Source organism: Diplotaxodon limnothrissa, linkage group LG1 (genome assembly GCF_057381915.1).
Source record: "Diplotaxodon limnothrissa isolate DT_005_m linkage group LG1, D_limnothrissa_male_GT1.1, whole genome shotgun sequence".
Taxonomy (NCBI): Eukaryota; Metazoa; Chordata; class Actinopteri; order Cichliformes; family Cichlidae; genus Diplotaxodon; species Diplotaxodon limnothrissa.
The window spans coordinates 41,590,770-41,616,958 of record NC_140596.1 but is presented as its reverse complement, the minus strand read 5'-3'; the positions used below and the strand labels follow the sequence as shown (position 1 = coordinate 41,616,958).

Genomic DNA, 26,189 nt, shown 5'->3' with positions numbered 1-26,189 from the left:
CATCGATCACTACGGCTGTCTTCTTCTGTTTGTCTACCACCACTATGTCCGGTTGGTTAGCCACCACCATTTTGTCCGTCTGTATCTGGAAGTCCCACAGGATCTTAGCTCGGTCATTCTCCACCACCCTTGGGGGCATCTCCCATTTTGACCTCGGGACTTCCAGGTTATACTCGGCACAGATGTTCCTGTACACTATGCCGGCCACTTGGTTATGGCGTTCCATGTATGCCTTGCCTGCTAGCATCTTGCACCCTGCTGTTATGTGCTGGATAGTCTCTGGGGCATCTTTACACAGCCTGCACCTGGGGTCTTGCCTGGTGTGATAGACCCCAGCCTCTATGGATCTTGTGCTCAGAGCTTGTTCTTGTGCTGCCATGATTAGTGCCTCTGTATATTATATATATATATATATATATATATATTATATATATATATATATATATATATATTATATATATATATATATATATATATATAGCATAAAAAAAAAAGACTTTTTTATCCATGTCAAACTATGTCATCTTTGGCATTTTTTGCAGACTCGTATAAAAGAAATCACATTAAATTAGGTGCTACAGGCTGCTGGTAGCAAAGTACCTAAAGATAAAAAGGGGTTCTGTTCAAGTTGTCAGTTACTGCATGTGTAGATTTCCACATACGGTATTTGAGAGAATAAAACTTCGATGTAATGGTATGTTTGACAAGGAATCTTTTCCTTTTGGACTGAACAAATTTGGGGAATCTCATCACCCAGTGACTGTGTTTTCAATATCTAAGCTGAAAATCAAATCAGTCATCAGGGAGATACTGGGGTGATGATACTTTACCTGAGTGCACAACTGAACTAGCAGCTTGGCAGCATTGGGACTGTTGGAGGCAAGACAGCCCACTGCTGTGCTGAGGTAAGCCAGGCAGGAGATGGGTTTGCTCGTCTTGGTGGCCCCACGGGGCCTTTCAGCATGGCCTGGGCCTGTGGACGAACTGGTGGAAAGACCAGCTCGGCCCGCTGCCGCCAGGCACATCAGCCTGACTAGAGTCCTAATGTCAGTCAAACCAAGGGACTCTAGACCTGCTGCGAGGCTGCAGCTTGATCCGCTGAATGTGTGGAAGGAGAGAAGAGAGAAAAACTAACTTATTGTTCTGGTTTCTGTTTACCTGTCAAACACAATTCATAAATATTTAAATTAATATTTTATCTATGAATACACAACCTCATCCAAAGGGTTGAAATAGATGTACTGTTGTTATTATGAATACTCTCACGGCATGATTATTCACATAATATCATATTTATTGACAATCCCACCCAGGAACATAATGAATTTCTGAATTCTAAAAAAAGCTTGTGTACCTTATTTAGGCTAAAAAAGTATTTCCAGCAGATACAAAAGGCTACCTGACGGATAGCAGGGACAAGGCTCTCATCACCATTGTCCTGGCCAGCAGCACCTGAGCTGCAGCGGTCACCCTCCTCAGTGCCATCACTCGGTCATGGGGGTTCTGTAGGGCTGCTGCCTGCTCACCGAGGGTCACCCTACCAGAAGAACTCTTGTCCACTGAGGTCTGACAGCCTGAACACACAAACACACACTCAGTTTACTGCCACTACAGTCACAAACACCCAACTTATAAAGATAAGGGGCCACGTTTGCTTGACTGTACCAGGGCGAAACGCTCTAATGGCATTAAAACGACTTTCATGTGAAGACTGAAATTAAAAGGTGTGGACACAGTTATTTTTGTGACCTCACATCTGATCTGATGGTGAATTCGTGTGTTTTTTTTCTTCGTATCTCAGGTTAGATCCCTGCAAAGTATTTTGTGTTTAACGGCAGACCTGTCTGTAATAAAATCCTGCACTTCACCCTAGCATCATCCACATAGTCACCACACAGTTTTTAAGGAAAGAGTTTGGCCTTATATCAGGACATGTTGGTTCTATTTTAGCTGGTTCATTGATCTGAACTGCTTTGCTGCCCAGGAGAGGAACACATCCCCTACACGGTAATTACTGATGTTTTCTAACCTATCTGTAGTAAAGTCTCCTCCATGCTGTTGGTTGCCGTCACCATGGCAATAGAGGCTCCCAACGGGTCACTATCTAGAAACTGGACAGCCTCGGGGACAATCCTGCGCTCGCTCAGACCCAAAGGGCCAGCCAAAAGCTCAAACTCCTCCTCCCCTGTCAACTTCTCATCTTCATCGACGTCCAGCATGTCCCAATCCTCTGCAAGACCGAAAGACAACAGAGTTTAAAATTGAAGGAAAATTCTAAATCTGTTGTGTCAGTTCAACGCATCACATCCACAGTCACCGTGCGTTACCTTCATAAACACTGTCTTGCTTTCCCAGAAGGTCGGGAGCCTGTCCCTTGTATCTGAAGTCACACCACAAAATAAAATCACACAAAGATTCTAATATAATATAAATAAGTGCAGAAATATTTTTTATTATCGTGCTTTTCAATAGATTTTTCCCCTAATTTAAAACATCATTTCATTGCAGAAGTGTAAAAATCTAATCAACTTCCTGTTGCTTTGTCGGCTGTCACACACAGGAGTGCACACCTTTCCACAATGGGGACTTTGGCTTTGCTTTTGATTGCCAAGTACTTCTCTCTGCAGCCGCCACACAGCAGATAGTAGGGGTTTCCACTCCCACACTCCCCACCGAACCAGCCATCCACGTAGGAGCCGTTGCTGCGGTAGCCTTGCCGGTTGGCGCTGCGCCCACAGCCCGGGTGGCTCTTCTTCATGTGCTGATTGAAATTGGCCACGTTGGCCTCACACAGCTCGCACACTACCACTTCATCTCGATCGTCTGTCTCACACACGTGCTGTGAGTTGATGTACAACAGACACGAAGATGTTTTAGAGAAACAATACACATTCATGCAATCTAATCTGAACCTCTGACAGATATGAATGAGCAGCCAGTTATCAGTACTGAGAATAAAGATCGAGTTATCCAAAACATGAATTTCATTAGTTGCATGATTTAAAGTTTCAGGGGCAAAGTCCTAATGCAGGAAGATTTCATGGGTAATGTTTAACCAAACAAATGGGTTTATTTCAACGTGCATGTAAGTTTACTCGACGCAATAAGTGATGAAGCGAAACCGCAGAACCGTGATGGCAGCTCTAAAGTCACACACCCATGTTGGCCAATCCAGTACCTCCGGGATCCACATTCCCAGAATGTCAGTGTCACTAGCGAGGTCTTGGCCAAACATGGCCTCCATGGTCTCCTCATCAAGGTCCATCTCCAGCTCTTCATCCAGGTTGAAGTCATAGAGTGCACCTGGGTCTTGTTGCTGCTGTAAGGACGAGACCTCCCGACGTGACTGGCTGTGGTGGGCCTGCACTGAGCGGTACAGTCCAGCTACAAAAGAATCAACGTTTCCCATGAGCTTCTGAGCGGAAGATAAACGTTCACTGTCTTGTAAAGAAAGGTAGGATATACACTTGTGAAATATTCTCACCAGCACGAGCCAGCAGTGTGCGTGCAGCCAGGTCAAAGCGGTGTTTCCTGCCCGCAGCAGAGCGGCCTCTGAGTGGGGCACTGCTGGATGCAGATGCATTGTCCTGCTCCAGACCTTCAGGACTAGAAGACAAAGTATACACACTTTAGAGTATTCATAGTCGCAGAGTAGCTGACATTTTGCAGAAAAAGAAACACACTCAATAAACACGTCATCTCATCTCGTGTCAGGGAAGTAGGCTGGGCACCTCTGTTCTGTGTTGGGGTGACTCTCAGTACTTTCCATTTCTCAATGGGGAGGGTTGTAAAAGCACCACAGACCTACATTCTCTAACTTCAGACACAGCAGAATTTTTTGTCGTCAGTTGAATTAAACAGTGAGTTTAAGTTTCAAACAAGAGAAAATGCATCTATGTGAGCGAGCTCTAAATACTTAGAGCAGCTTGGCCATAAATATCACGCTAAGTTTTAATGATTAAAAAAAAAACAACAACACTTGGGTGCAAAAATGTGAAATTACTTTGGATTTTCTCTCATCTACACAGGTTTAAAAGGAAACGTACTCCCTCAAATATATACATACACATTACTAATATTGGTTAGATGAGCCTTAGCAAGACCAGATGCTTTTGGTGACCATAGACAACTTTCTGACACGATTATAACTAGGGCTGCTCGATATAACGATATATATCGGATGATGATATGAAAACGTCTGTCGTGGTGTCTCAAAATAAACTGTTTACGGTAATATTTTGTCATCGTTCTGATGGACACTGTAGTGGCTGTATTCATTTCTTAAAGTTCTCTCTTTCTCTTCTATTTAATATAACCACACTACGGACGGACAAGCGCCTGTTTTTATGCGTTGTCATTAGCAACAACGACGGTAACAGCATCGCATGGCTCCGCCGTCCGTTTGATTATTTTCCGCATAAACCTTTCAAAATAAAGCTGAAGATTCTGTCGAGATTTTTCAAAATAAACTGAATTATGTGAAATAGCATGCAGAGTGTTTACGGACGAGAAGCTAAAAAGAGCCGTCAGGTGCTAAAAAATAAACCTTAGAACAGGCCGTGTATAAGTACTCACAAAGAAAATTGCGGCCGTTTCAACTTATGTAACACTCGACTCCAGCTACACGACGCCCAGCTGGAAACACTTCACGCAAGTTGAGTTGCTCGAGATTCACAGAATTTACAGAAAATGTAAAATTTTGTGATACATGTCGCTGTCGGGACATGAGACAATAAATGAGATTTTGGTCATATCGCACAGCCCTAATTATAATTGGATATTTGACGCTGTTCTTCACAGAACAGTTCATTTAATTGAATCGATTTCTCAGCCTCGCCCGTCGGGCTGTATGATAACCCGACGGGCGGGGCTGAGATAGATTTTGGTCGCCCGACCGGAGATATCACTAGCTCCGGGACATCGGGCTAGCGATTTTGCGAGCCCTGTTTTGTGTTTTTTCACTTTAAATTGGTTTAAAAGGAAAAAGCTGAAAATTTAAATAGTTAAAAGTTGAAATGTGAATAGTTGGTTTTTTTATTATATGATTTATTTATTACATTTTATGTGGCGTGAATAAATAAAAGTATAGTTACGGTGGCCCCTACAGACAAAACACGTACAAACTCCAAAACACATACAAAACACAACAGAAGTGCTCCAGGATGCTAGGGGGCAGTGTTGAGCTTTTGTTACTTAGTGGCTACACAAGCCAGCAAGTACCAACGACCGGATTTGGTGTGTGGTAGTAACAGGTAAATGAATTTTAAATTATTTGACTATATATGAATGCTTGTGTATAAATACACAAACAATACACATATGCTTTCAATTGTGTAATTTAAGTGATCTAGTAGCTCTGCTTTGGAAGTTCAGTTCATGCTAGAAATGTGTTTTGGAGTTTGTACGTGCTTTGTCTCTAGGGGTCACCACATTTATTTATATATAAACATATATAAATAAAACCACTTTCTTTTTTTACATTAGTAATTCCTTTTGTGCGTAATTTTATATTATTGTTAATAATAAATTAATTAAAGCAACAAAATAACCCGAAGAGCCGGTTGGGAGCCGAAAGAGCCGGTTCTCCAAAAAGAGCCAGAAATCCCATCAGTATTTCTTAGATCTTCACGGAGTTCCTTGGACTTTTCCATTTTTATATCGAAAGGGCGAAGCTATCAGTTGTCAATCATGATCAATAATAAGGAATGAATAGGCTACTAGTTAAAAGACTCAGTTGAATGTATGTTTGATCCTGTGTGGATTGGAGAAAATCCCAAATAAATTCAAATTTGTGGACCCAGTTTTTTTTAATTCATTAAAGACGCCTGGAATAAGAGCAGTTACTGTGACATACATGTCCATGATGAGTGTATGTAAACTTCTAACCACAACTTTTAAACATTACTTATCCTACTACTACTCTACTTAATTACTGTTGTAATTAAAATGCAACACGCTGCGAGCAATGAGCATCCTGTTGTACCTTTCGCTGAAACCTTCCTCCACTTCGGAAGTGTCTGCGCTGGCTATGACCCCGGGAGAGCACAGATATGAGTTTTTATCCAGAGACTTGGCTCCAGTGATTGCTGTGGCACCAGGACAGGACGAGTCGGGGGCTTCACCGCTGACACCGCCGCCTCTGGCGTGGGGCTCATCGTGCTCATCCTCCGTTCCTGGATGTTCGATCATCCACATGGCTAGCACGGTGATGTTCTGAGCATCTACCTCTCCTCGAGCACCTGGGATAAAAACATATAACAGGTCGACTATTTGTAGGGGAAATCTTGTTATGTCACGTCACAGACACGTAATGACGCACAGAAGCTTTGTTACACAGGATGAATTGGTAGGGAGCATTCTGAGAACATTCAAGATTTTAGGTAGAAAAAATAAGTCAACATCTTGATTATTCCTGGAATATAATCTTTTTACCCTGACTTCATGTATTTGTAAATGGACAACAATGGGCCGGTTACTGCAGATAGACTGACCAGTGGCTTCCAGAGCTTTAGTGATCTGGCGCAGGGAGAAGCCCATCTCCAACAGAGGCACAGCAATCGCAGGTGGAGGGGGAGACGTGGACAGTCTGCTGCTGGGGTCCGACAGGGCTGAAGGAAACAACAATGACATCATCATCATCGGGGTCAGGCGGCTGAATACAGTATCAAAAGATGAAAAAAGTAAAACGGAATTATATTAAAATATCTGTTTGTGTTTTCTATTTTTTCAACTTTTCCATAATGGATAAGGTCCAAGCTTTCCACAGGCCAACCAAAGAATACTCCTTGCAGTTTGGCATACTTACAGGTACCTGTTCTGTTCTGTGGTCTGGAGGGCTGGGAGTCCGGAGAGGTGAGGCTCTGTCTGCGGCCAACCTCGTCTGACGGAGAGGTCGGTAGGGATGACACTGGAGGAGTCTGGGCTCGACGTGTCGGAACAAGAGTGGTGGTGGGGTAACTGGAGAACATTTGCCTGCAGGTGGATTCAAATAATCATCTGGCTTTAATCCCACACGGAAACAAGGCTACTCGTTAGCACTAGCTAAATAACAATATGTGCCATCTGACCTCAGGAGGCTGAGAGGCATGACTCCTGGAGACTCCGAGGCAGGGACGGTCTCTGTATCAGTGACAGGTGTGGTAGCCGTGGTAGTGTCCTCCAGTGAGGAGCTCATAAAGGAGGTGGTGCTGGAAGCTGACGGACTGGTGGTGACGGGGGTTTGTGCCAACTGTTCCCCCTCTGTAACTTCCCCCTCACCTTCAGGTTCACTTCTCACACCTGTGAAAGAGATAAAAAAATGATCATTTGTAGCTTTATTCTATGTGGCTTGATTATAAACTGGACTCTGAACTGAAACTATCTGCATGTTCTCACCAGCCTTTGCTTTCCCACCACTAGGCTCCTCCAACAACCCATTTACAACCAGCTTGTAGATCATAGCCTGCGCCCTCTCCAGGTCTGCCAGTCCCAGGGCTCGCTTGATGGGGGAGCGCATTACTGCCCGCTTCACCATGTGACGCATGAGGAACTGCAGAGCTGCCCGCATCTCCACCTCGTCCTGGTATACTGGTGAGGTGGCAGCTGGGTTTCCACTGGTGCAGGTGTTCAGATCAGCGTTGTGCCCACTGGGGGTTGCTTCTGGTAACACCTGGAGGTCAGGACAGAACTGGTGGTTAGAAATCTCGTAATATTTAACTGAGATCTGTTTTTGATTTCACCAACTTCAGACAATGTATTTACATATGTACTTAACATACTTTACACATGGTGCAAACAACCAGAAACGTTCACATTTCTGTAGAAGTCAAAGATTTCCTGTAAGAATTCCTATGAACTGCACAGCACGCCAAGTGCATGGACTGCTACAGCTTAAGTAAACGTACTCGGCAGGCTTCTTTACCTTTGGTATGAGGAGCAGCTCAGCATACTTGCTGCAGCTCAGCAGCGCGCTGAGGGTCTTCATAGCTCCCAGGTAGAGGTAGGACAGCTGCACAGCATGGATCTCTGACTGAGTGGTGATGGAGGAAGGAGAGGGCTCGTGACTGCGGCAGCCATGATCATGGCCTTTCTTCCTGTTCCCATCAGCAGGAGCAGGAGCAGTGAAAAGGGTTTCATTCGCACCTACCCCGCCCCCAGCCACAGAGGAGATCTCACTCTCTGACTTTGAGTTGGGCGCCACGTGTGCTTTCACCTCATCGAGGCTGTGGGACACTCGTAGGTCAGAGGTTGTGGCAGCCGAAGGGGCTCCAACGTTATCTTTTGAGTCGTTACGGTTGTGCCCTTCGCCGTCGGTTTTCTCCTCGCCGCCGGTCGGCTCGTGCCCAGTAGAGGGTGTGTTGCGGTGCTTCTTCTCGTGGCGTCGGGCGCTGAGCTTTGTTGTAGTATCCTCGTGAATGCTGGTAAGGTAGGTGAGGTCCAACAACAAGGAGGCAGTGAGGCCACGGAAACGGGCCACATCAAAGGGCAAAGGCTCGCACGGGTCCAGGTTGTACAATGGAGTGTCACTAGGTGACCAGAAAGTTGGGAAGCTTTAATAGAAGGGAGTGGAGAGTGAAAAGAGACAAGGGAAGGAAACACAAAGTGAGGGAAAGGGTAGGAGAGAAAAGGCACAGCATGCGAGACAAATAAAAAGGTGCATTATGTGGGTATCACACGTGACCATCCCAGAAGAATGTATGGACGATGAGTCAAAAGCCGAAGTCAAGATGTGAAAGAGTAAAACGGAGCAAAGGAAAACAGAGGGTGACATGATGATTTCAAAGGAGGACACGGCAGAAAACATGAAGACACATCCAGAAATCACATCCAGCTCCATCTGTGATGTCGACACGTTCCAGTAGACACGTGTTCTTCAGCAACACGAACACGTGTCTAGAGGACAGCTCGTTTCACATGCCGTGCAAAGTGATGTTACTCTTTTTTAACCCTGAAGTCATTATTCCAGAGAAACAGAACAACGGTTGCAGTCTAAGCCTTAACCTCCTAAGACCCGAACTCTTTCATGGCATACATTCTTAACTTCTTCTGCTATTTGGGCTGTTTGGGACCTGATGAATGTAAAATCTTGCTCTCTAAGCGCCTGATATCCACATATGAGGGCATTCGTTTTGCATTTCGATAGAACGGTGGCAGTGTAACGTCCTCGTAAGTGGATATCAGGCCCTTGTAGAGCAATATTTAGTATTGTGGTCTAGACAACCCAAAATGTGATGTCCACATATGTGGACGCAGGTCCTAGGGGGTAGAAGTCACTCAGCACTTTGTCTTACGTCTTTAGTATGTCCTAAACATATATGCTTTACATTTAATAAGAATAAGCCAGTAAACAGCAGAAAACTTTTCATTCGATACCTGATAGTGACCTCGGCTTCATCCCACTGCACCTTAGCTGAGGTACTGCCTTCCTTCGTCACACCCAGCAGAGTAGCATGCCTCCCGGTCTGTTTGTGCACACATCTGCCTCCGACCCGAAGTCCTGCGTCCGCCCCCCCGATCACTGCCAGGACAGGCCACACCTCTGTGCAGAGGGTTCTCAAGTGGTGCTCCGACAGTTCCCCCAAGCCGTGCTGCCGTCCGTGGCGACCTTTCTCCTCATCTGTCCGTGTGGGCGTCTCCTGGCTTTCTCTCTGAGTGTCGTGCTCCTCGCGGCTCTGCACCGAGCGGCTCTTTTTCAGCCTCTGTCCTAGGCCGCCGCCAGAAGCGCCAGCTGACTCTCTAAAGCACAGTTTGATTTTGTGAAGTCGTTCAATCATAGTCTTGTTTATGCGAGGGGTCCAGTGGTCAGTGCGATGTAGGATGCGGATCAGCTGTATGGTGGCTTCAGCCAGCACTGTGGCCACAGGGCTGCAGACAGGATCCCCAGGTAAGAGGTCTCGCGGTGTTCCCCTCATTTGCATGTCACATATCTTAACCTAGAGACCGAAGATAAAGACAAAACATATACAGTAACTAACATATACTCAGAAACAGATTCTTTGAGGTGATTTCAGGTGTTTTAAGTGTTTAATCAACGGTTGTTAGATGAATGTAGATACAAACAAGTGTCTGAGTAGTCAAAAATCCATAATGTAAATTTGACTATTCGCAAATCAACAATTCTCTTTTTGGGTCTCTCACAAAGATCCAAAGCTGACAGACCTCATCAATAAAAGATTTCATTTCATGTCGATGACATGTGCTAATTACTTGTGATTGGTGGATAATATTAGCCTACATGCAGGCACATGAAACAGCGTCATGTGTCACATTAGTTTTGCACTGCACGATAAAAAGATCTAACGACTTTAAAACTGTTTATTTACTGTTTAATTACTTTTTATAGTGAAGATGAAAACACACATTACAACATGTGAAATGACTTCACAGATATCTTAAATGAATATTTCCATTAATTAATTCAACACTCAGCCTCAAAGAGTGAATGTTCAAAAGGACGGACTCAGTCCAGCCACCTACCTTCTCTCCTGGATTACTGCTGTAGAACATCACACAGGGATAGAGCTCCGTGGCATCCACGTCCTCAAAGGCCAACTTGGGCTCCTTTGGAATCAAACGTTGATAGTTAGAGAAAGAACTATTGATTTCTAACAGGAGTCTAACTAAAGTCTTTTCACTTGCACGAATAACTGACTGCTCTCCTTTTTCACCCCTCACCTCTCCGTTCTTGCCAAAGGAGACCGTTCTTGCTTCCATATCCAGAACGCAGGTGATGAAATCTCCCTGAGTAAAGCTGCTAAGCGTCAGCGTTTGCTCCCCGTTATGATAGAGGTTTCCGCTATACGCTCGGTACAGCCACATATCCGATGTGGTGCGATGGTTGAAGTCGTGCACGGGCCATCGTGACACACCCACGCATGTCCCCTCGTTGCCTCGATTCTCCTTCACAATGTAGAACTACGGGTGACAACAAACAAACTCTGAAACACGTAGGGAGCAAAATAAAAACAAAGGCCACCTCTCCCACCTCTGTGTTACTGATATTTAAAAACAAAACTATGCTTTATTATTATATAAGGAAATCGAGCAGAAAAATTGACTAAAAACAATATTAATCTTCTTTTTTGAGTGTTCTCCAACCAGTGTTGGGGAGTGTTGGGTCTGCGCCTCAGCAGAGGATCTAATTCCTGTGTCTCGATCTCACTGCCCATGTCACCTCTACTTGCGGCCGCATAATGACGTGAAGAAATGTTTTTAAAAATTATTGTTCAATAAATGATTAAATATGAAGGCAATAAGAGTGTGTTACAGGCATCGCCCTAAAGCATGCAGCCTGATGGGCAGTGTAGTCCGTGCTGCAGGGAGAATGGACGGCCATACCTGTGATGTGTCTGTGAGCGAGGAGGGAGAAAAAGGAAAAGTACGAGCTGTCACCGAGCAGAAACGGGAGCTGGAAGCATGTAAATATAATAATAACCACTGCAGCCTGACGAGCCCAGCTGTGAGTAAGCTGTTAAGACTCGACTGTACACTGTGTTCGTGTTTTCCTCCGAAACAATAAGCTCTGTTGCAGCAGCCTTTCAACGCCTCTCTCTGTCTCCCACTAGCAAAGTAAAGCTAGTTTTCAGCTACGAGCCCGACATGAACCCGACGTATCAGCCAGAGGTCCCTTTACTACGGTTCGGAGCCGCGGACCTGTTTTATATACGCGAGGAATAGTTTTCTATATGAGATCGCTGCAAAAAGTGCAGCCTTACCTAATGTCCACCTACTGTTACTCATTTATATTAAGATTTAAACATCTAGTTGGTGTTGGTGTGGAGAGTAGCCTTCAGTAATAGTAATAAATCACACAGCAGTAGTGCATTCATGTAGTTGTAAAAAGCATGATAATATATTAAGTAATCCAAAGTATTCAGAATACATTACTCTCATTGAGTAACGTAATGGAATACGTTACAAAATACATTTTGGGGCATGTAATCTGTAATCTGTAGTGGAATACATTTTAAAAGTAACCTTCCCAACACTGCCTCCAAGTAATAATGAGCCAATGAGAAAAATACTGTACCTTCCACTGGTAGCATCCAGAGGAGATGCCAGTCGAGGCCAGGCCGTAGCCTTTACCCCCGCTGCCGTGTGTCAGCCCCTGACTGTTTTCCACTACACAACACTGAGCCTTTTCTGGGTCAAAGGAAATTTCCTGAATGGGAAGGTTCTCATCTTCCTCCTCTGTATCTCCCTGTGAATTCAAGCAGCTGTCAGCTACATAAACAAATAAAGATAAAGATACATCCACAGCTAGGTGATCCTGCACACCTGTAGTTTAAGCTCCTGAACTTTTTCTTTAATCTGGATCGAGTGTTTGGTTTGAGCAATGGGACCTTCCCACATGCAGTCAGACAGCAGGGAGAAGAGCCGTTCAATGACCTAGAGGACAAGAAAATATTAAAGCTGGCGGACTGACGACAGTCATGTAGGGCAAACTGAGGACTTGCACAGAGAAACTATTAGCACCTGTGTCATTTGGTCATCTTCCATGCTAGCCTCGCAGGCAGGCAGGACAGCCTCCAAAACATGAAGAGCCAGGAGCCGAGTTCTCAAGTTTCCCACCAGAGGAACACCTACATTTAATAACCAGAGGAAATGTCATTTTCACTTATGTTTATATTTGAGAAAGCACCATACACGATAGTAGCTTCTCGTACCTGAGCAGCACTTCTGCGCTGCAATGTTCAGCAGCACCTCAGTCCATTTGGGGGATGCCATCTTGGACTGGATGGCCTTGGAGGACACCACCCTCCTTAGGAAGACCAAGAAGTCACCGAGGTGCAGTTCGGCTGTATGCTGTTTGCGCAGCAACGCTGAAAATCAACAAAATTGCAATAAGTATAATAACAGGTTGCACTTATACAAACACAAAAACGGACTTTCTTTGAAGCAAATACTGTTCACACCACATCATCTAAACCTCATGCAAAAGTGCATCACTCATGTGAGTGTTGCTAAGTCAATGACTTATACATCTCAAGATTTAAAGAAAATAAACAAGCTTTAACCAACACAGAGATGTAATGACAACAAACGCGAGTTTCACCTCTGAAGTCTTTCCTTTCAGAGTCGGCGCTGTCCTCATGTTTGCCATCTTCCTGCTCTTTTCCAGCATGAAGGAGACTAACTCCTGCCTGAGATAACAGGTTTTTCAGCTGACTGCAAAGCAGGTCCAGCAGTGACTGGACAACCTTGGGACTCAATTTGTCTGCATATGTTCTGCAAACACAAGGAAAGACACTGGTGTTGCACTGCTTCTGATTTACCAATTCCTCTACTGCACCTTGTTGAGCGCTTACCCCGTGCTGATGGCGAGTATTTGCAGCAGCCGTGTGGAGGCCACCTTCAGGGCAGTGCTGAGCTGAGACACGCCAGGTTTTTGCAGGAGCTGGAGGGGCTGCCCCAGCATGGTCTCCGTCCCGCAGAGCTGGGACAGCACATTGAGCAGCCCACTGGAGATGGCCAGAGACACATCCACTGGCTGGTAGCGAACGCTCAATGCAAACACAGTCACCAGCAGGAGGCGCTGCTGAGCTTCTACGGTGACAAATGAAAAGATCAAAGAAAGGGGTCAAATAGAAGCTCACAGGCTGGGCCTTGTGTTTTAGAGGTTTAGAGTAAGGCCGTTAAGTTCTCTTTTCAAAACACGATTGGAGACATAACTTCACATCTACCTGCAGGTGAAGCTATCGCCTGAAAGTTCTAATAAGCTTTCATAAATGTAAGCAGTACAGCTGTGAACACGCCTCAGTTCTATACAGCAGCACTCTGGATTACCTATGTGGTGCTTGTTTGCCTGAAGTGCTCTTTCCAGTGTGACAGACAGTTGCTGGTAAATCTTATGGACAGCCGTCTGGATTTCCATTTGGAGGCTCCTCTTTGCTGCTTTTACACCATCCTGTCAAAAACAAACGCACAGCCACACAAAGACAGAGTTCAAAACAACAAATCAGTCAGTCCTTTACACATACACTGAAGGTGAAAATACTGATGCACCTCTTCCTGTCAAACAAATACAGAGATCCTATATTGAGGATACAGCGCATCACAATGAACCGGTAAACTCCTTTTGTACTGCAGGCAGCCCACTCTGAGTTTATGTGCCAGTGTACAGAACTTAATCCCTGAAATATTTTATATAAAAAAAATAAGAACAGAAGGAAATCTCACCACTACCACTCACCCGTCAATATGTGTCTTATATGAGTGGACGAGTCAATGAATTCACTTCTATCCAATGACAGCATTACTAAAGTGAGTTTAGGATATCCTAAACCTTTCTGCTGGTAACCGCTGCTGTTTTTACCACTGTTAGCTGCTGTTAACTGATGGTATTGAAACTGAATTTGAAGGTGATTTAGCATTGTTGGACTCAAACGCTCGGTAAATAAATCCTCATACAATGTGAGAATACAATCAGACTCTTCATCAGAAACAAAATGTGACTTTTAGGCCTTGAGCCTAACGTTAGCTGGCATACTGTTAGCGTAGAGGCATGCTAATTGTCAGCTGTCCAGAGGCAAGATGGTTGCATGTCTAATCAGCAGACAAAGAGCAACTGCAACAATGTTGTGAATAAATAAGTGAGTTTATGGAGTTTCGTGTGTTAGAGCCCTGACCTCAGCTCAGCAGATGATGAAGTATCCATGTACAAATATTAAATGGTCATATATAGTTTAAAAGTATTAGTGATCTTTAAATGAAAAGTATGTGGCTGGTCTCTTGAGACAGACACCCTCTCTATTTTTGATCAAACTTGTAGGCATGGCTGGATCAGGTCACCCTAAATCAGTCCTTAGATATGGTGCTATAGAAAGGCTCAGGCTGCTATTTCTCCACGTCCTTCAGTTTATGTGTTTATGTGCCACAACTGAATGCTAGATTTTGTCTGGTCACTTTTGGAGTTGCATTGCTGTGGAGGTAATTAATATCAACTCCAGAAGAGTCAATTCTTCAATTTGGGCTTAATTAATAATATTTTAATAATTAATATATTAGTATAATATTGACTGACATACTGGTCAATATTAGGTTTTTGTCAATACATTGGTATCTGCATTTATACTGGCCAGTAAATGAAAATGTAAAAACGTAAATAAGACACACGACAGAGGCAACTTGTTATGAAGAGAAAACAAGATTAAAAAACGTCATTGTCACGTTTGTTTTAGTAAGAACTCATAAATAGCTTCATATAACAAATTTTAGTGAAATCAGTTTGTCAATGATGTCAGCTGATACATTGTGTTTTTAAAACACCAGAAATCCACACAGTGCCTGGAGGAACGCAGAGCAAACAAAGGGACAAACTCAAACCCCGAACAGATAACCCTGCAGATCAGAACCACATTCTGAGCATTAGCAGAGCGAGCGGGACTTCCTGGTGGTTCCAACACCCAAATGAACCAGTGATGTATTTTGATGATGATCGTTATTAACAATAATTACTTTTGCAAACCTGGATCTATGTTGCCATCAAGAAAGGACAGCAAAGTTGAATCATTTCATTGGCTGGCCCGCTACGTTACTACTGTGACACCTATTACGTACTTGAATTTTTTAACACGCCAAATATCCTGTAAAGACATTAAGATGCAAATCTATGAGATAACAGATAATGCCTATCATCTCACAAATTGTCCAGACACTCGCAATTCGAGGTATTCTTCATCCTGTGATGAGAGCCATACCTGGTAATGATGCAGCTGCACGTTCTCTCTCTTCAGCACTCCAGTTCCCACAGTGCCAAGGCCAAAACAGCCAGCCAGGAACTGCAACCTGACAGAGGTGAGCAGTGAAGAGGACTGGAAGACTGCGCTGGATCGATCTGCATTGTTCAGTTGGCTGCCCTTCTCTTCCATGCCTGAGATCAACACCACGATCTGGTGGAGTGCTTCCAAACGCAGCTGGACACAGAACACATCCAACACTCAAATGAATATTCTGAATACTGACTGATAAGATAGACGTAATTAGCATCAGTAACACTGGTTTGTGAAGCCCTGTTACTAGGCCTGGAGCTGTAGATGTTTTTAGCCAATAAGTATAGCCTAAATAAGTCTTTACAAGGAAGCTGTGTTTGAGTGGGTACGGCAAGCCAGGAGGTAGAGCAACTGGGAGGTCGGTGGATCAATTCCCGGCTACTCTAGAGCAGCGTTTCCCAACCACTGTGCTGCGGCACATAGGTGTGCCGTTCCACCTGATTATTACTCGAAGCGATCGGTGTGAGTAACGGCCAGAACAATTACATTGTCTTCCACTAGAGGAGAGTACAACTACCTGCTCTAATTAAATGGGTTGCCAAATGCCAGTAAAACAGGAGAAGACGAAGAAGAAATTACATAATAGTCACGTAATAGCAATAGATAAATATCTGAAGAGAAAAAGTAGTCAGCCTGATCTGGTTCCTGGAGAAAATGCTGACCCAGATGAAGGCCTTAGGATGAGCAGTGGTCAGAAGAAAGCACAAAAGGTCTACTGGGGACAAACCGAGCCAGTTTCGCTACGCATGGTGCTCAGGGGAAAATGATCAATATGCTTTTTGTGACATTGTTGTTTAATGGTGTGCCGTGTGATTTTTTTAATGTGAAATATGTGCCGTGGCTCCAAATGGTTGGGAAACACTGCTCTAGCATGTTAGGCAAGAGACTGAATCCACAATGGATCCATTGAGCACAAATGTTAAACAACGTGCTTGTTCATAGCATAGTGTTTACTGAGGTCATGGCCGAGGGCTGTTTCCTCATAGAATTCTATAAGCCCAATAAGTCCTTTCAAAACCAGGTTTTATCTACTAAAAACATGCAAACCACTCTTCAAACCTGGAAGGCACCAAACCACTACTGCACATGCTCTATATGACTTGCACAAATTCCCCCTTTCGCTACAAATAGATTCCAAATTTGTGAGAAACACAGATTTGTCCAAACAATGTCTGAAGACCAACTCCTGAGACGTGTGGTGCAGAACTATAGTTTTAATATTTCTTAAGTGCAAAAATCATGGTATTGTAGATGTCAATTTTTCAAGGTACATGGATGGAGTCTTCCTTCAAGCTGCAGTTTGACTGTTTACTGGGTAAAATGTTTTCACTGGAAGCCCGTTTCCGCCACTAAATAAAAACAAAACAGCTAGTATCCATAACTCGAAATTTCGAGTTAGCTCTGCCAATCAAAAATATACGTGAATGAGGTCGCTTTCTTGTTACCCGGAAGCTTATGGCGCAGAGGAACGCGCACTCAAAAACGGATCCCAACAAATTGGCGCTTTTGCGAGTACGTTTGCTGATAGTAACACCATGTGATTCAGCTAATAACAGGGATTTCATCATTTGTGAAGCCAGGCTGAAAACACTCAGCAATCTGTGGATTCACGACTGGATGTAATACCGGTAGCTTAGCTGTAGCATTTGTAGCTGAGGCTTCAGCTTCTGGGTAACAAGGAAATGACGTCATTCACGTAGATTACTGATTGGCAGCACTAACTCGAAATTTCAAGTTATTAACTCAAAATTTTGAGTTATGGATCTTTTTTTTTTTAGTGGCGGAAACGGGCTTCCATAATGTTTTCCTGTATCCAGTGTGTGTGCTCTGTTCTGCCCAGCTCAGTCTTTTCTTTTTGTCGGCCCGTCTCAGACCATGAAGTCACCCCTCCACTGTGATGCTGACACTGGTGTTTGACAGGTACTATTTAATGCAGCTGCCAGTTTACAACCCGTGAGGTGTCTCCGTTTTAAACGACACATTCTCAGATGTTTGTCTTCTTGCACAGTTGTGCATCGGGCCTCCCACTCCTTTTTCTGCCTATTTTAGACTCAGTGTTTGCTGCTCCCTAAAGGGATATGGATAAGAGATTTTAAGTTTCTGCACAATTACTCACAATAGCCTTCCTTTCTCAGAAGAACAACTGATGACTGGAGAACAATAAAATGACTGATGCTTCGGACACTAAACTAACCTAAATAATGCTGTGCCATGGTTTCCAGCTGTGCAACACAACTGCAAAAGGTTTTTCTACTAATTTATTAGCCTTTTAAATGTATTGATTTGGATTAGCAGCCATACCAGGAAACTGATCCAGAGGACTGACAGCTGTTGATGATAGGCCTCTAAGCAAAACTGTAGAGACATTTTTAAAATATCATCTGACTAATTTGAATTGTTTTTAAATTTGATAACGTGTTCTTCTTTAGAAAATAAAAACCCAAACTTTTGACGAAGTCTTTATATCGTCAGTAGGAATCAGTCAGTTTTAGACTGAGTGAAATGAGAGACAGGCATTACAGATTTCGGTCTTCAACTGATTTGTTGAGAAGACAAAGAAAACGTATAAAATACTGTCATCTCTGTTCTGAAAAGGTATAACCGTACAAAAAATAAAAATCCTCCACAAATGAATTAAAAACGTTTCATAGAAGAAAAGAACAAAATCAACTATGCTGACTTTGATTAACCATCATTTGGTTCGACTTCTCGCTGAGGAATCGCTCACCTCTGCTCTGCTCTGCTGCTGTTCCATAGCCAGGATAATGGCCTGTGGGCTGGTGGACATACTTTCTTCTGGCTCCTTAAAAGCTGGAGCCAAGCCCACGTCACCACTGATGAAGCTGACCATGTTGTCGATGAGAGCGTGGATGCCCAGCGATCGGCTCAAGTCCAGGTCTGACTCTTCATACGTTGAACTGTAACTCTGCTGACGGCTCAGCTTGGCCCGAAACCAGGACTCAGCCAGGGAGTCTGGTGAGCTGTGAAGGAGGCCTGAGAAGGAGAAGAAGATCCCGTTTGTTGTATTTGTGCACACAGGGGATCTATTGAGGGATGTGCCGAGTAGCTTTGAAGCACTTAAAAGGAGCGCATTACATTACTCGACCGGAGTTCATCAAATGGCCAAATGCCGAGTCTACATGCAGGCGCAAGCCTCCATTATGAGTTTGCCTGTGATGGATGCACCGAGTATCCAACACACACTGAGGAAGAATTCTGCGGCTGAGAAGTGGAATGGGAAACAGGCTAGCGCGTCCACACAACAACTCAGTCAAAGTATCAGCACTGATGACTTCTTCAAAAGTGCAACCCAGAAAGTTCCATGAAAATTCTTCAAAGTAACAGATTACACTCTTCACGAGGAATGAGCCATCATAGTGCAAAGTAACAGTGCAAGCAGAAGAATGGCCTGAATGGAGACGTTTATGTGATCCTGATTTCTTTATCTTTCTTTTATTCTTTACAAAATGAAAAGTTGAGGCTCAAAGAGGGCAGGGTGTGGGTATGGCATTACAGTCATGGAGTTATGAGTTAACAAGAGGAAGAAACATGCCATCGTTTACTTGCTTGAAGTTCCTCTTGTGTTTGGGGCTCAACTGCCCCAAAAGAAGCAAATAAACTATCCGTACAGGAATCAGAAGACAGAGAGACAAGAGTAACATATGAACGATAACAACCATTGTCCTCTCTCCAAACATTAGCGGAGCAAATTAGCGGTCGGTCGTTACCTCTCTTTTTGTGGGAGAATGCCAAGTCTAGGTCAACATTTCTTCTTCCATTCTGAAAGAAAAAACAGAACAGTTCACAGATTTGCACATTATGTTAACCTGTGATTGTAAACTGGAGATTCAGGCGGCTGAGGTGGAGGACAAACAGACTCAAGGACAAGTTATGTGTGTGGGCTTTGCAGTTGTTGTGTGAAGGAAGGCAAACATTAAAGGTGGAATTCTAATGTCAACTGCGTGATTATTGGACTAACAGATGCCAGTACTGCAGCCACAGTCTGTGAATCAATCTGCCTGTGTGTGTGTGTGTGTGTGTGTGTGTGTGTGTGTGTGTGTGTGTGTGTGTGTGTGTGTGTGGGGGGGGGGGGGGCAAAGTGTTTCTGCGCAGTGTACCAGGGGCACGAAGAAAAGTCGTCGTACGGCACGAGGAGAGTTTGTGTGTGTGTGTGTGTGTGTGTGTGTGTGTGTGTGGGGGGGGGGGGGGGGGGGGGGGGGGGGGGGGCAAAGTGTTTCTGCGCAGTGTACCAGGGGCACGAAGAAAATGTGTCGTACCATAGGCACGAGCGGTGTGTGTGTCTGTGTGTGGCAAGGTTTTTCTGTGCAGTGTACCAGGGGCACGGAGAAAAGTCGTCGTACGGCACGAGGAGAGTTTGTGTGTGTGTGTGTGTGTGTGTGTGTGTGTGTGTGTGTGTGTGTGTGTGTGTGTGTAGTGTTCCACATGTCAGAAGCAAGTGACACATTACAGTGAACATGATTTGCTTATTAACACTGGCAAAGGGTTAATGTGTTTACTGCCATCATTACTGTGACCTTGTTCTCTGTGAGATTAAAATCACATTATTTTGTCAGTGTGTGGTGGGTCAAAGGAGAGCAACTAGTTCTCTGAGTTGTTTGTCAACTGTACTGCAGATGTAACAAAGAGTGTGTGCAGGCATTTGATTTACCAAAGTGTAACCTTCTTCATCTGACTCTGGCTGGGAGAGGTCAGACTCGCTCCTGGACTTCATCAGTCTGTAACTTGGGCTGCTCTGCACTAAACGGCTCTCTGCGCTCAGGCTCTCACTTCTGTACACAAACATATCACAGCACTGTTAAATCAATGAGAACAAGACAGCTAAACAACAACAATTAAACACCATGATTTTCACCTGAATGGTGGCGCATACAGCCACATCAGTTGTCTCCCTTTTTATAAAAAGGACAAAGTACAACACGGTGCTCGAAATACAAAACATTGGAATACTTTGACATTAAAAGGGTAAAGCAGAATTATGTTCACTACGAGAGGTTCTGAGGTGCACACCGCAGGATCCAAACCACTATGGTTTGAAATGTGAGCTACAGCGTTACATTAACACAGTTTTTTTGTGTGCAGACTATTCTACTTTAATTCAGTAGGCTTAACAAACAAGAATGATAGGAATGATATTACACCATGATTAATTCAGCTGATCAGGTGCACACTCAATACGAGGCACAACAAGTGAGAAAGGCTGAACAAACAAACAAACAAAATGAATTACTGTCCAAAGACTTATGGAGTCGTGTAGACAACAAAAGTAGCCTGTGTGTTATCTTTTAGTCCTGTGCAGTCACCTTACCTCACTGATATTGGGCACTTAAGACTAGTCAGATCATGACTAACTGAAGACAGCTCTTGATGTGGAGCCTTACAGTTGTGGTCAGTACAGTTCCAGTACAACTATGTAATGTGCTCATTCCAATGCTTCACTGTAAAAGTTAACAAGAGCTTGGTGCAGGAATTCAGTGTTTTTCCACCCAAGTGACGACTCAGAAACACTTTTCAAAGCACTTTCATCAAACTACCTTTAAATAAGCAGATTTAAAGTAACTATAGAATATCAACCTAATGATAAACTGAGCTATATTAAATATAACTGAAATGTTACATTATAAAAGTATATGAAATAATTAAAATAAGTTGGGTTTTCCCTTAAGTGTATATGGGGCCAGTAAAAGAGAAATGCACAATGAATGACTAAATTTCTTAGTAATGTGACTGTGCCCAATGATAAAGGAATTCAATTTTTCAGGGATGTCAACAGTAGCATCCTATTTCTCTCCGACCTGGTCATGAAGCTGAGGCACTCCTGTGTCCCTGTAGCTAACTGGGTCTGAGCTTCTTCCTGGTTCTGCTTGGTCAGCTCGCCCAGTACTGGGCTGACTCCCAGTATCAGCAGAGCACAGCGGTGGATCACAGAGTTACAGGCTGCCGTGTAAAGGTCTTGGCCTTCTGGAAGACCCGTACTGCCCCTTCTGCCCTCTTGAGCCAGAATGGTGTCTTCCTCTCCACCTCCTCCTCCTACATTCCTGGAGCTGGAGCCCAGTCCTGTGCTGCTGCTGGCCCGCTCTCTCTCCCGACTGCGAGCCACCTCCCGCGCTGAGAGAAAACATTGAAAGATTTCTGTGTTGTGCCACAATCATACACACACACACACGCACACACAAAAAGACACACAAATAAGATGCAGTGTTAGAGGACAAAACAGCAGCCACAAAGAATTACTGGAGTCTAATATTCAATACTAAAGCCCGTGCTAAAGCAACACACTGCAAAGCCTTCGGCACATAAATGTCCATATATTACAGGACATGAATATCAAGTGAAGGTGTTCATAACAGTATGTCAGAAGTTTACAGCTTTAAAACTGCCAGATTACACATGCTCATAGGTGCTATGAAACACCTTCCTACTGAGAAAGCTAGCTGATAAACTGTTCGACTTAGAACTTCACAGCATGAGAAATATGCAGAAATCAGTTACAATGTTGCAGATTACAGCTGCACTTCCAAATACATTATACTAAGTAGTATACCTGAATATTATTAATAATAACCATTTATTAATAATATTCATACTAGAACCCTTTTACCAACACTACAGGCTACAGTGACAAGCAAAGTCAACAAAAACACAGATGAATAATACAGACAGGATTTTAAAAAGTTAACATTTATTCAGTTATGTCCTCCAATTGGCTACTGCTTTGCACACTAAACACACACACATGCAACTACAGGCACGAGTACTTACTTCCAGCTGTCATTACTTCATGCTCCCTGTCATCCTCTTCATCGTCTTGCTCTTGATGGCCTTCTTCTCTCTCACGGTCAACCCTCTCTTCAAGTTCTGCCTCCTCGTCAATGGTGCGTGTGAAAGAGTGCTCCTGGGGGTCCATGTCCAGAGAGTCCTGATTGTCGGAAAACTGGTCAAATGACAATAATGCCTGATTTTGGATACCATTGATATGACTATTAAGCTTGGTGGAAACGTGTGTATGCAGTTATGACCATAGTTTCTTGGACAAATACAGAATATATACACAATTTTGCCTCTGTACACCACCATAGTGGGTTTTAAATCAAATAATCAACATGTGCTTAAAGTACACATTTTACCTTCACAATAAATAGGTTTAGCAAAAACTTGGCATTAACTGTTTGGGAATTCCAGAGGTGGCTGTGGCTCATGTGGCGAAGCAGGCTGTCGATCAATCAGTCCCTGGCTACTACAGTCCATGTGTCCAAGTATCCTTGGGCAGGATACTGAACCCTGAGTTGCCCAAGATGCACCCATTGGAGTGCAAGTGGGTGTGTGAATAAAATGTGTGTGATTGGGTGAATGAGACCTGTAGTAGAACGCTCTTTGAGTTGTCAAAAATTGAAGAAAAGAAAAATAATGGCTCAATTACAGGGAGTGCAGAATTATTAGGCAAATGAGTATTTTGTCCACATCATCCTCTTCATGCATGTTGTCTTACTCCAAGCTGTATAGGCTCGAAAGCCTACTACCAATTAAGCATATTAGGTGATGTGTAGAAGTCTGCATCCTTCAAGAAAAACATGATTTTCATGCAGGACAATGCTCCATCACACGCGTCCAAGTACTCCACAGCGTGGCTGGCAAGAAAGGGTATAAAAGAAGAAAAACTAATGACATGGCCTCCTTGTTCACCTGATCTGAACCCCATTGAGAACCTGTGGTCCATCATCAAATGTGAGATTTACAAGGAGGGAAAACAGTACACCTCTCTGAACAGTGTCTGGGAGGCTGTGGTTGCTGCTGCACGCAATGTTGATGGTGAACAGATCAAAACACTGACAGAATCCATGGATGGCAGGCTTTTGAGTGTCCTTGCAAAGAAAGGTGGCTATATTGGTCGCTGATTTGTTTTTGTTTTGTTTTTGAATGTCAGAAATGTATATTTGTGAATGTGGAGATGTTATATTGGTGTCACTGGTAAAAATAAATAATTGAAATGGGTATATATTTGTTTTTTGTTAAGTTGCCTAATAATTATGCACAGTAATAGTCACCTGCACACACAGATATCCCCCTAAAATAGCTAAAACTACAAACAAACTAAAAACTACTTCCAAAAACATTCAGCTTTGATATTAATGAGTTTTTTGGGTTCATTGAGAACATGGTTGTTGTTCAATAATAAAATTATTCCTCAAAAATACAACTTGCCTAATAATTCTGCACTCCCTGTATATGGAGATGGTTCGGATTCAAAATGTCAGATGATCAGCAGAATAATGTGTTCTGTAGAGAATCCCTAAAAAATGTTCTGACAAAAGTTTCAAGCACTGCTAATCTTTTCCACCATTTACAACAGCGCCATAAAGTGCAGTATGAAGAGTGTGAAACTTTGCTGTATCACAGATCATAAAGCCTCCAGCACTGAAACAAACCACATTACAAAACTCCCATACCCATGCTGTGCCTTATGAGAAGTGGAGTGACAGTACTAAAGCAGCGGCCTATCATATCGCTAAAGACATGGTCCGCATCTCAACTGTGGAACAAGAGGCCTTTATACAGCTGCTAAAAACACTGACCGAACATACCAGATACCTAGTCAAAAGTACTTTGCAAGAGAAGTACGGCCAAAAGTATATGCTCACCAAAATGTCTCATTGACCAGCAGGACCTGTGAGCCATACATGAATGTGACTACAGCCCAAGACCACACCGCAGAGCATATAGCTGAAGCCCTGCAGGATGCCCTCACAAGCTGGAAGTTCAACCTGACGCTTTAACGACTGACAACGGGGCTAATACCTTGGTGGTTGAGGATGCAGTGTTTTTGTCACAGACTTCATGTGGCCATTGGTCAGTACAATACTGAATCAGCTGATTTGAAATAAGAAAAAAGATTACTAGGCATGACATTAAATAAAAATCTTATAGAATCACCGAAAGAGCTAAACATATCTACAGGGTGGGCCATTTATATGGATACACCATAATAACATGGGAATGGTTGGTGATATTAAAGTCCTGTTTGTTGCACATTAGCATATGTGAGGGGGCAAACTCCTCAAGATGGGTGGTGACCATGGTGGCCATTTAGAAGTCGGCCATCTTGGATACAACTTTTTTTTCCAATAGGAAGAGGGCCATGTGACACATCACACTTATTGGTAATGTCACAAGAAAAACAGTGGTGTGCTTGGTTTCAACGTAACTTTATTTTTTCATGAGTTATTTACAAGTTTCTCTTTGTTCACAGCCATTGATATGTCGAAGAGGTTAACACGTGAGGAGCGGATCTAAATTGTGTTGATATCTGGTGAACGCAGTAACCGGGTCATTGCAGCAGATTTCAATGCAAGACGCCCTACGAGACCACCCATCTCCCATGCTACAGTCAGCAAACTGCTTGCTAAGTTTCGTGAAACTGGTTCAGTGTTGGACTGAAGTTGAACATCCCTTGGGCGGATATTAGCTACTCACAAATGGCACTCTTACAAACTCCAGCTACTGCAGCATCTCAGCGAGGATGACCCAGATCGGCCACATAATTTGCAGAATGGGCAAAACAAAAATTGGAACAGGACCCTCAGTTCACGCAGAAGATTTTGTTCAGTGATGAGGCAAACTTTTATGTGAATGGTGAAGTTAACAAACAAAACCACCGCTATTGGTCTGACACTAACCCACATTGGATGGATCCCTCCAAGACTGTTGGAACAACAAAAGTGATGGTTTGGTGTGGTATATGGGGCACAACGATAGTGGGTCCATTCTTCATCAATGGAAACCTCAAGGCCACTGGATATTTGAAATTGCTACATGATGATGTAGATGAACAGTTTCCTGGAAAGTGGATTGGTCGTCGTGGGCCAGTTGAATGGCCCCCAAAGTCTCCCGATCTGACCCCTTAGACTTTTATCTTTGGGGTCATCTGAAGGCAATTGTCTATGGTGTGAAGATACGAGATGTGCAGCACCTGAAACTACGGATACTGGATGCCTGTGCTGGCATTTCTCCTGCGGTGTTGCTATCAGTGTGTGAAGAGTGGGAGAAGAGGGTTGCATTGACAATCCAACACAATGGGCAGCACATTGAACACATCTTATAAGTGGCCAGAAACTTGTAAATAACTCATGAAAGAATAAAGTTACGTTGAAACCAAGCACACCATTGTTTTTCTTGTGACATTACCAATAAGTTTGATATGTCACATGGCCCTCTTCCTATTGAAAAAACAAAAAATGGATCCAAGATGGCCGACTTCTAAATGGCTACCATGGTCACCACCAGTGTTGGTCAAGTTACTTGAAAAAAGTAATCAGTAACTAATTACTTCCCCAAAAAAGTAATCCTGTTACTTTACTGATTACTTATTTTCAAAAGTAATTAATTACTTAGTTACTTAGTTACTTTTTAAAAACACGATTTACA

General features: G+C 43.5%; 1 protein-coding gene across 8 annotated transcripts in view; it reads right to left on the bottom strand.

The window, feature by feature from the left end:
- The window catches only part of herc1 (HECT and RLD domain containing E3 ubiquitin protein ligase family member 1), a 92,728-nt gene that overhangs the window by 29,070 nt on the left and 37,469 nt on the right, over positions 1-26,189 (bottom strand). For 2 of the 8 annotated variants that reach the window (XM_085350481.1, XM_085350525.1), the window contains exons 22-50: positions 22,530-22,701; positions 21,563-21,899; positions 20,419-20,539; positions 19,478-19,529; positions 18,478-18,743; positions 15,678-15,893; positions 13,765-13,885; positions 13,287-13,524; positions 13,034-13,206; positions 12,645-12,800; positions 12,454-12,560; positions 12,256-12,366; positions 12,008-12,178; positions 10,654-10,893; positions 10,456-10,539; positions 9,352-9,911; positions 7,901-8,528; positions 7,375-7,648; positions 7,068-7,278; positions 6,806-6,972; positions 6,492-6,608; positions 5,984-6,239; positions 3,485-3,606; positions 3,158-3,384; positions 2,571-2,839; positions 2,328-2,380; positions 2,030-2,230; positions 1,400-1,574; positions 831-1,098 (exon numbers count right to left, since the gene is read on the bottom strand). In XM_085350481.1, the coding sequence (XP_085206607.1) occupies positions 831-1,098; positions 1,400-1,574; positions 2,030-2,230; positions 2,328-2,380; positions 2,571-2,839; positions 3,158-3,384; positions 3,485-3,606; positions 5,984-6,239; positions 6,492-6,608; positions 6,806-6,972; positions 7,068-7,278; positions 7,375-7,648; positions 7,901-8,528; positions 9,352-9,911; positions 10,456-10,539; positions 10,654-10,893; positions 12,008-12,178; positions 12,256-12,366; positions 12,454-12,560; positions 12,645-12,800; positions 13,034-13,206; positions 13,287-13,524; positions 13,765-13,885; positions 15,678-15,893; positions 18,478-18,743; positions 19,478-19,529; positions 20,419-20,539; positions 21,563-21,899; positions 22,530-22,701 (6,093 nt within the window). The remainder of the gene's footprint in view (positions 1-830; positions 1,099-1,399; positions 1,575-2,029; positions 2,231-2,327; positions 2,381-2,570; positions 2,840-3,157; positions 3,385-3,484; positions 3,607-5,983; positions 6,240-6,491; positions 6,609-6,805; positions 6,973-7,067; positions 7,279-7,374; positions 7,649-7,900; positions 8,529-9,351; positions 9,912-10,455; positions 10,540-10,653; positions 10,894-12,007; positions 12,179-12,255; positions 12,367-12,453; positions 12,561-12,644; positions 12,801-13,033; positions 13,207-13,286; positions 13,525-13,764; positions 13,886-15,677; positions 15,894-18,477; positions 18,744-19,477; positions 19,530-20,418; positions 20,540-21,562; positions 21,900-22,529; positions 22,702-26,189) is intronic. The other 6 variants (XM_085350489.1, XM_085350533.1, XM_085350502.1 and 3 more) reach the window with 5 other exon arrangements.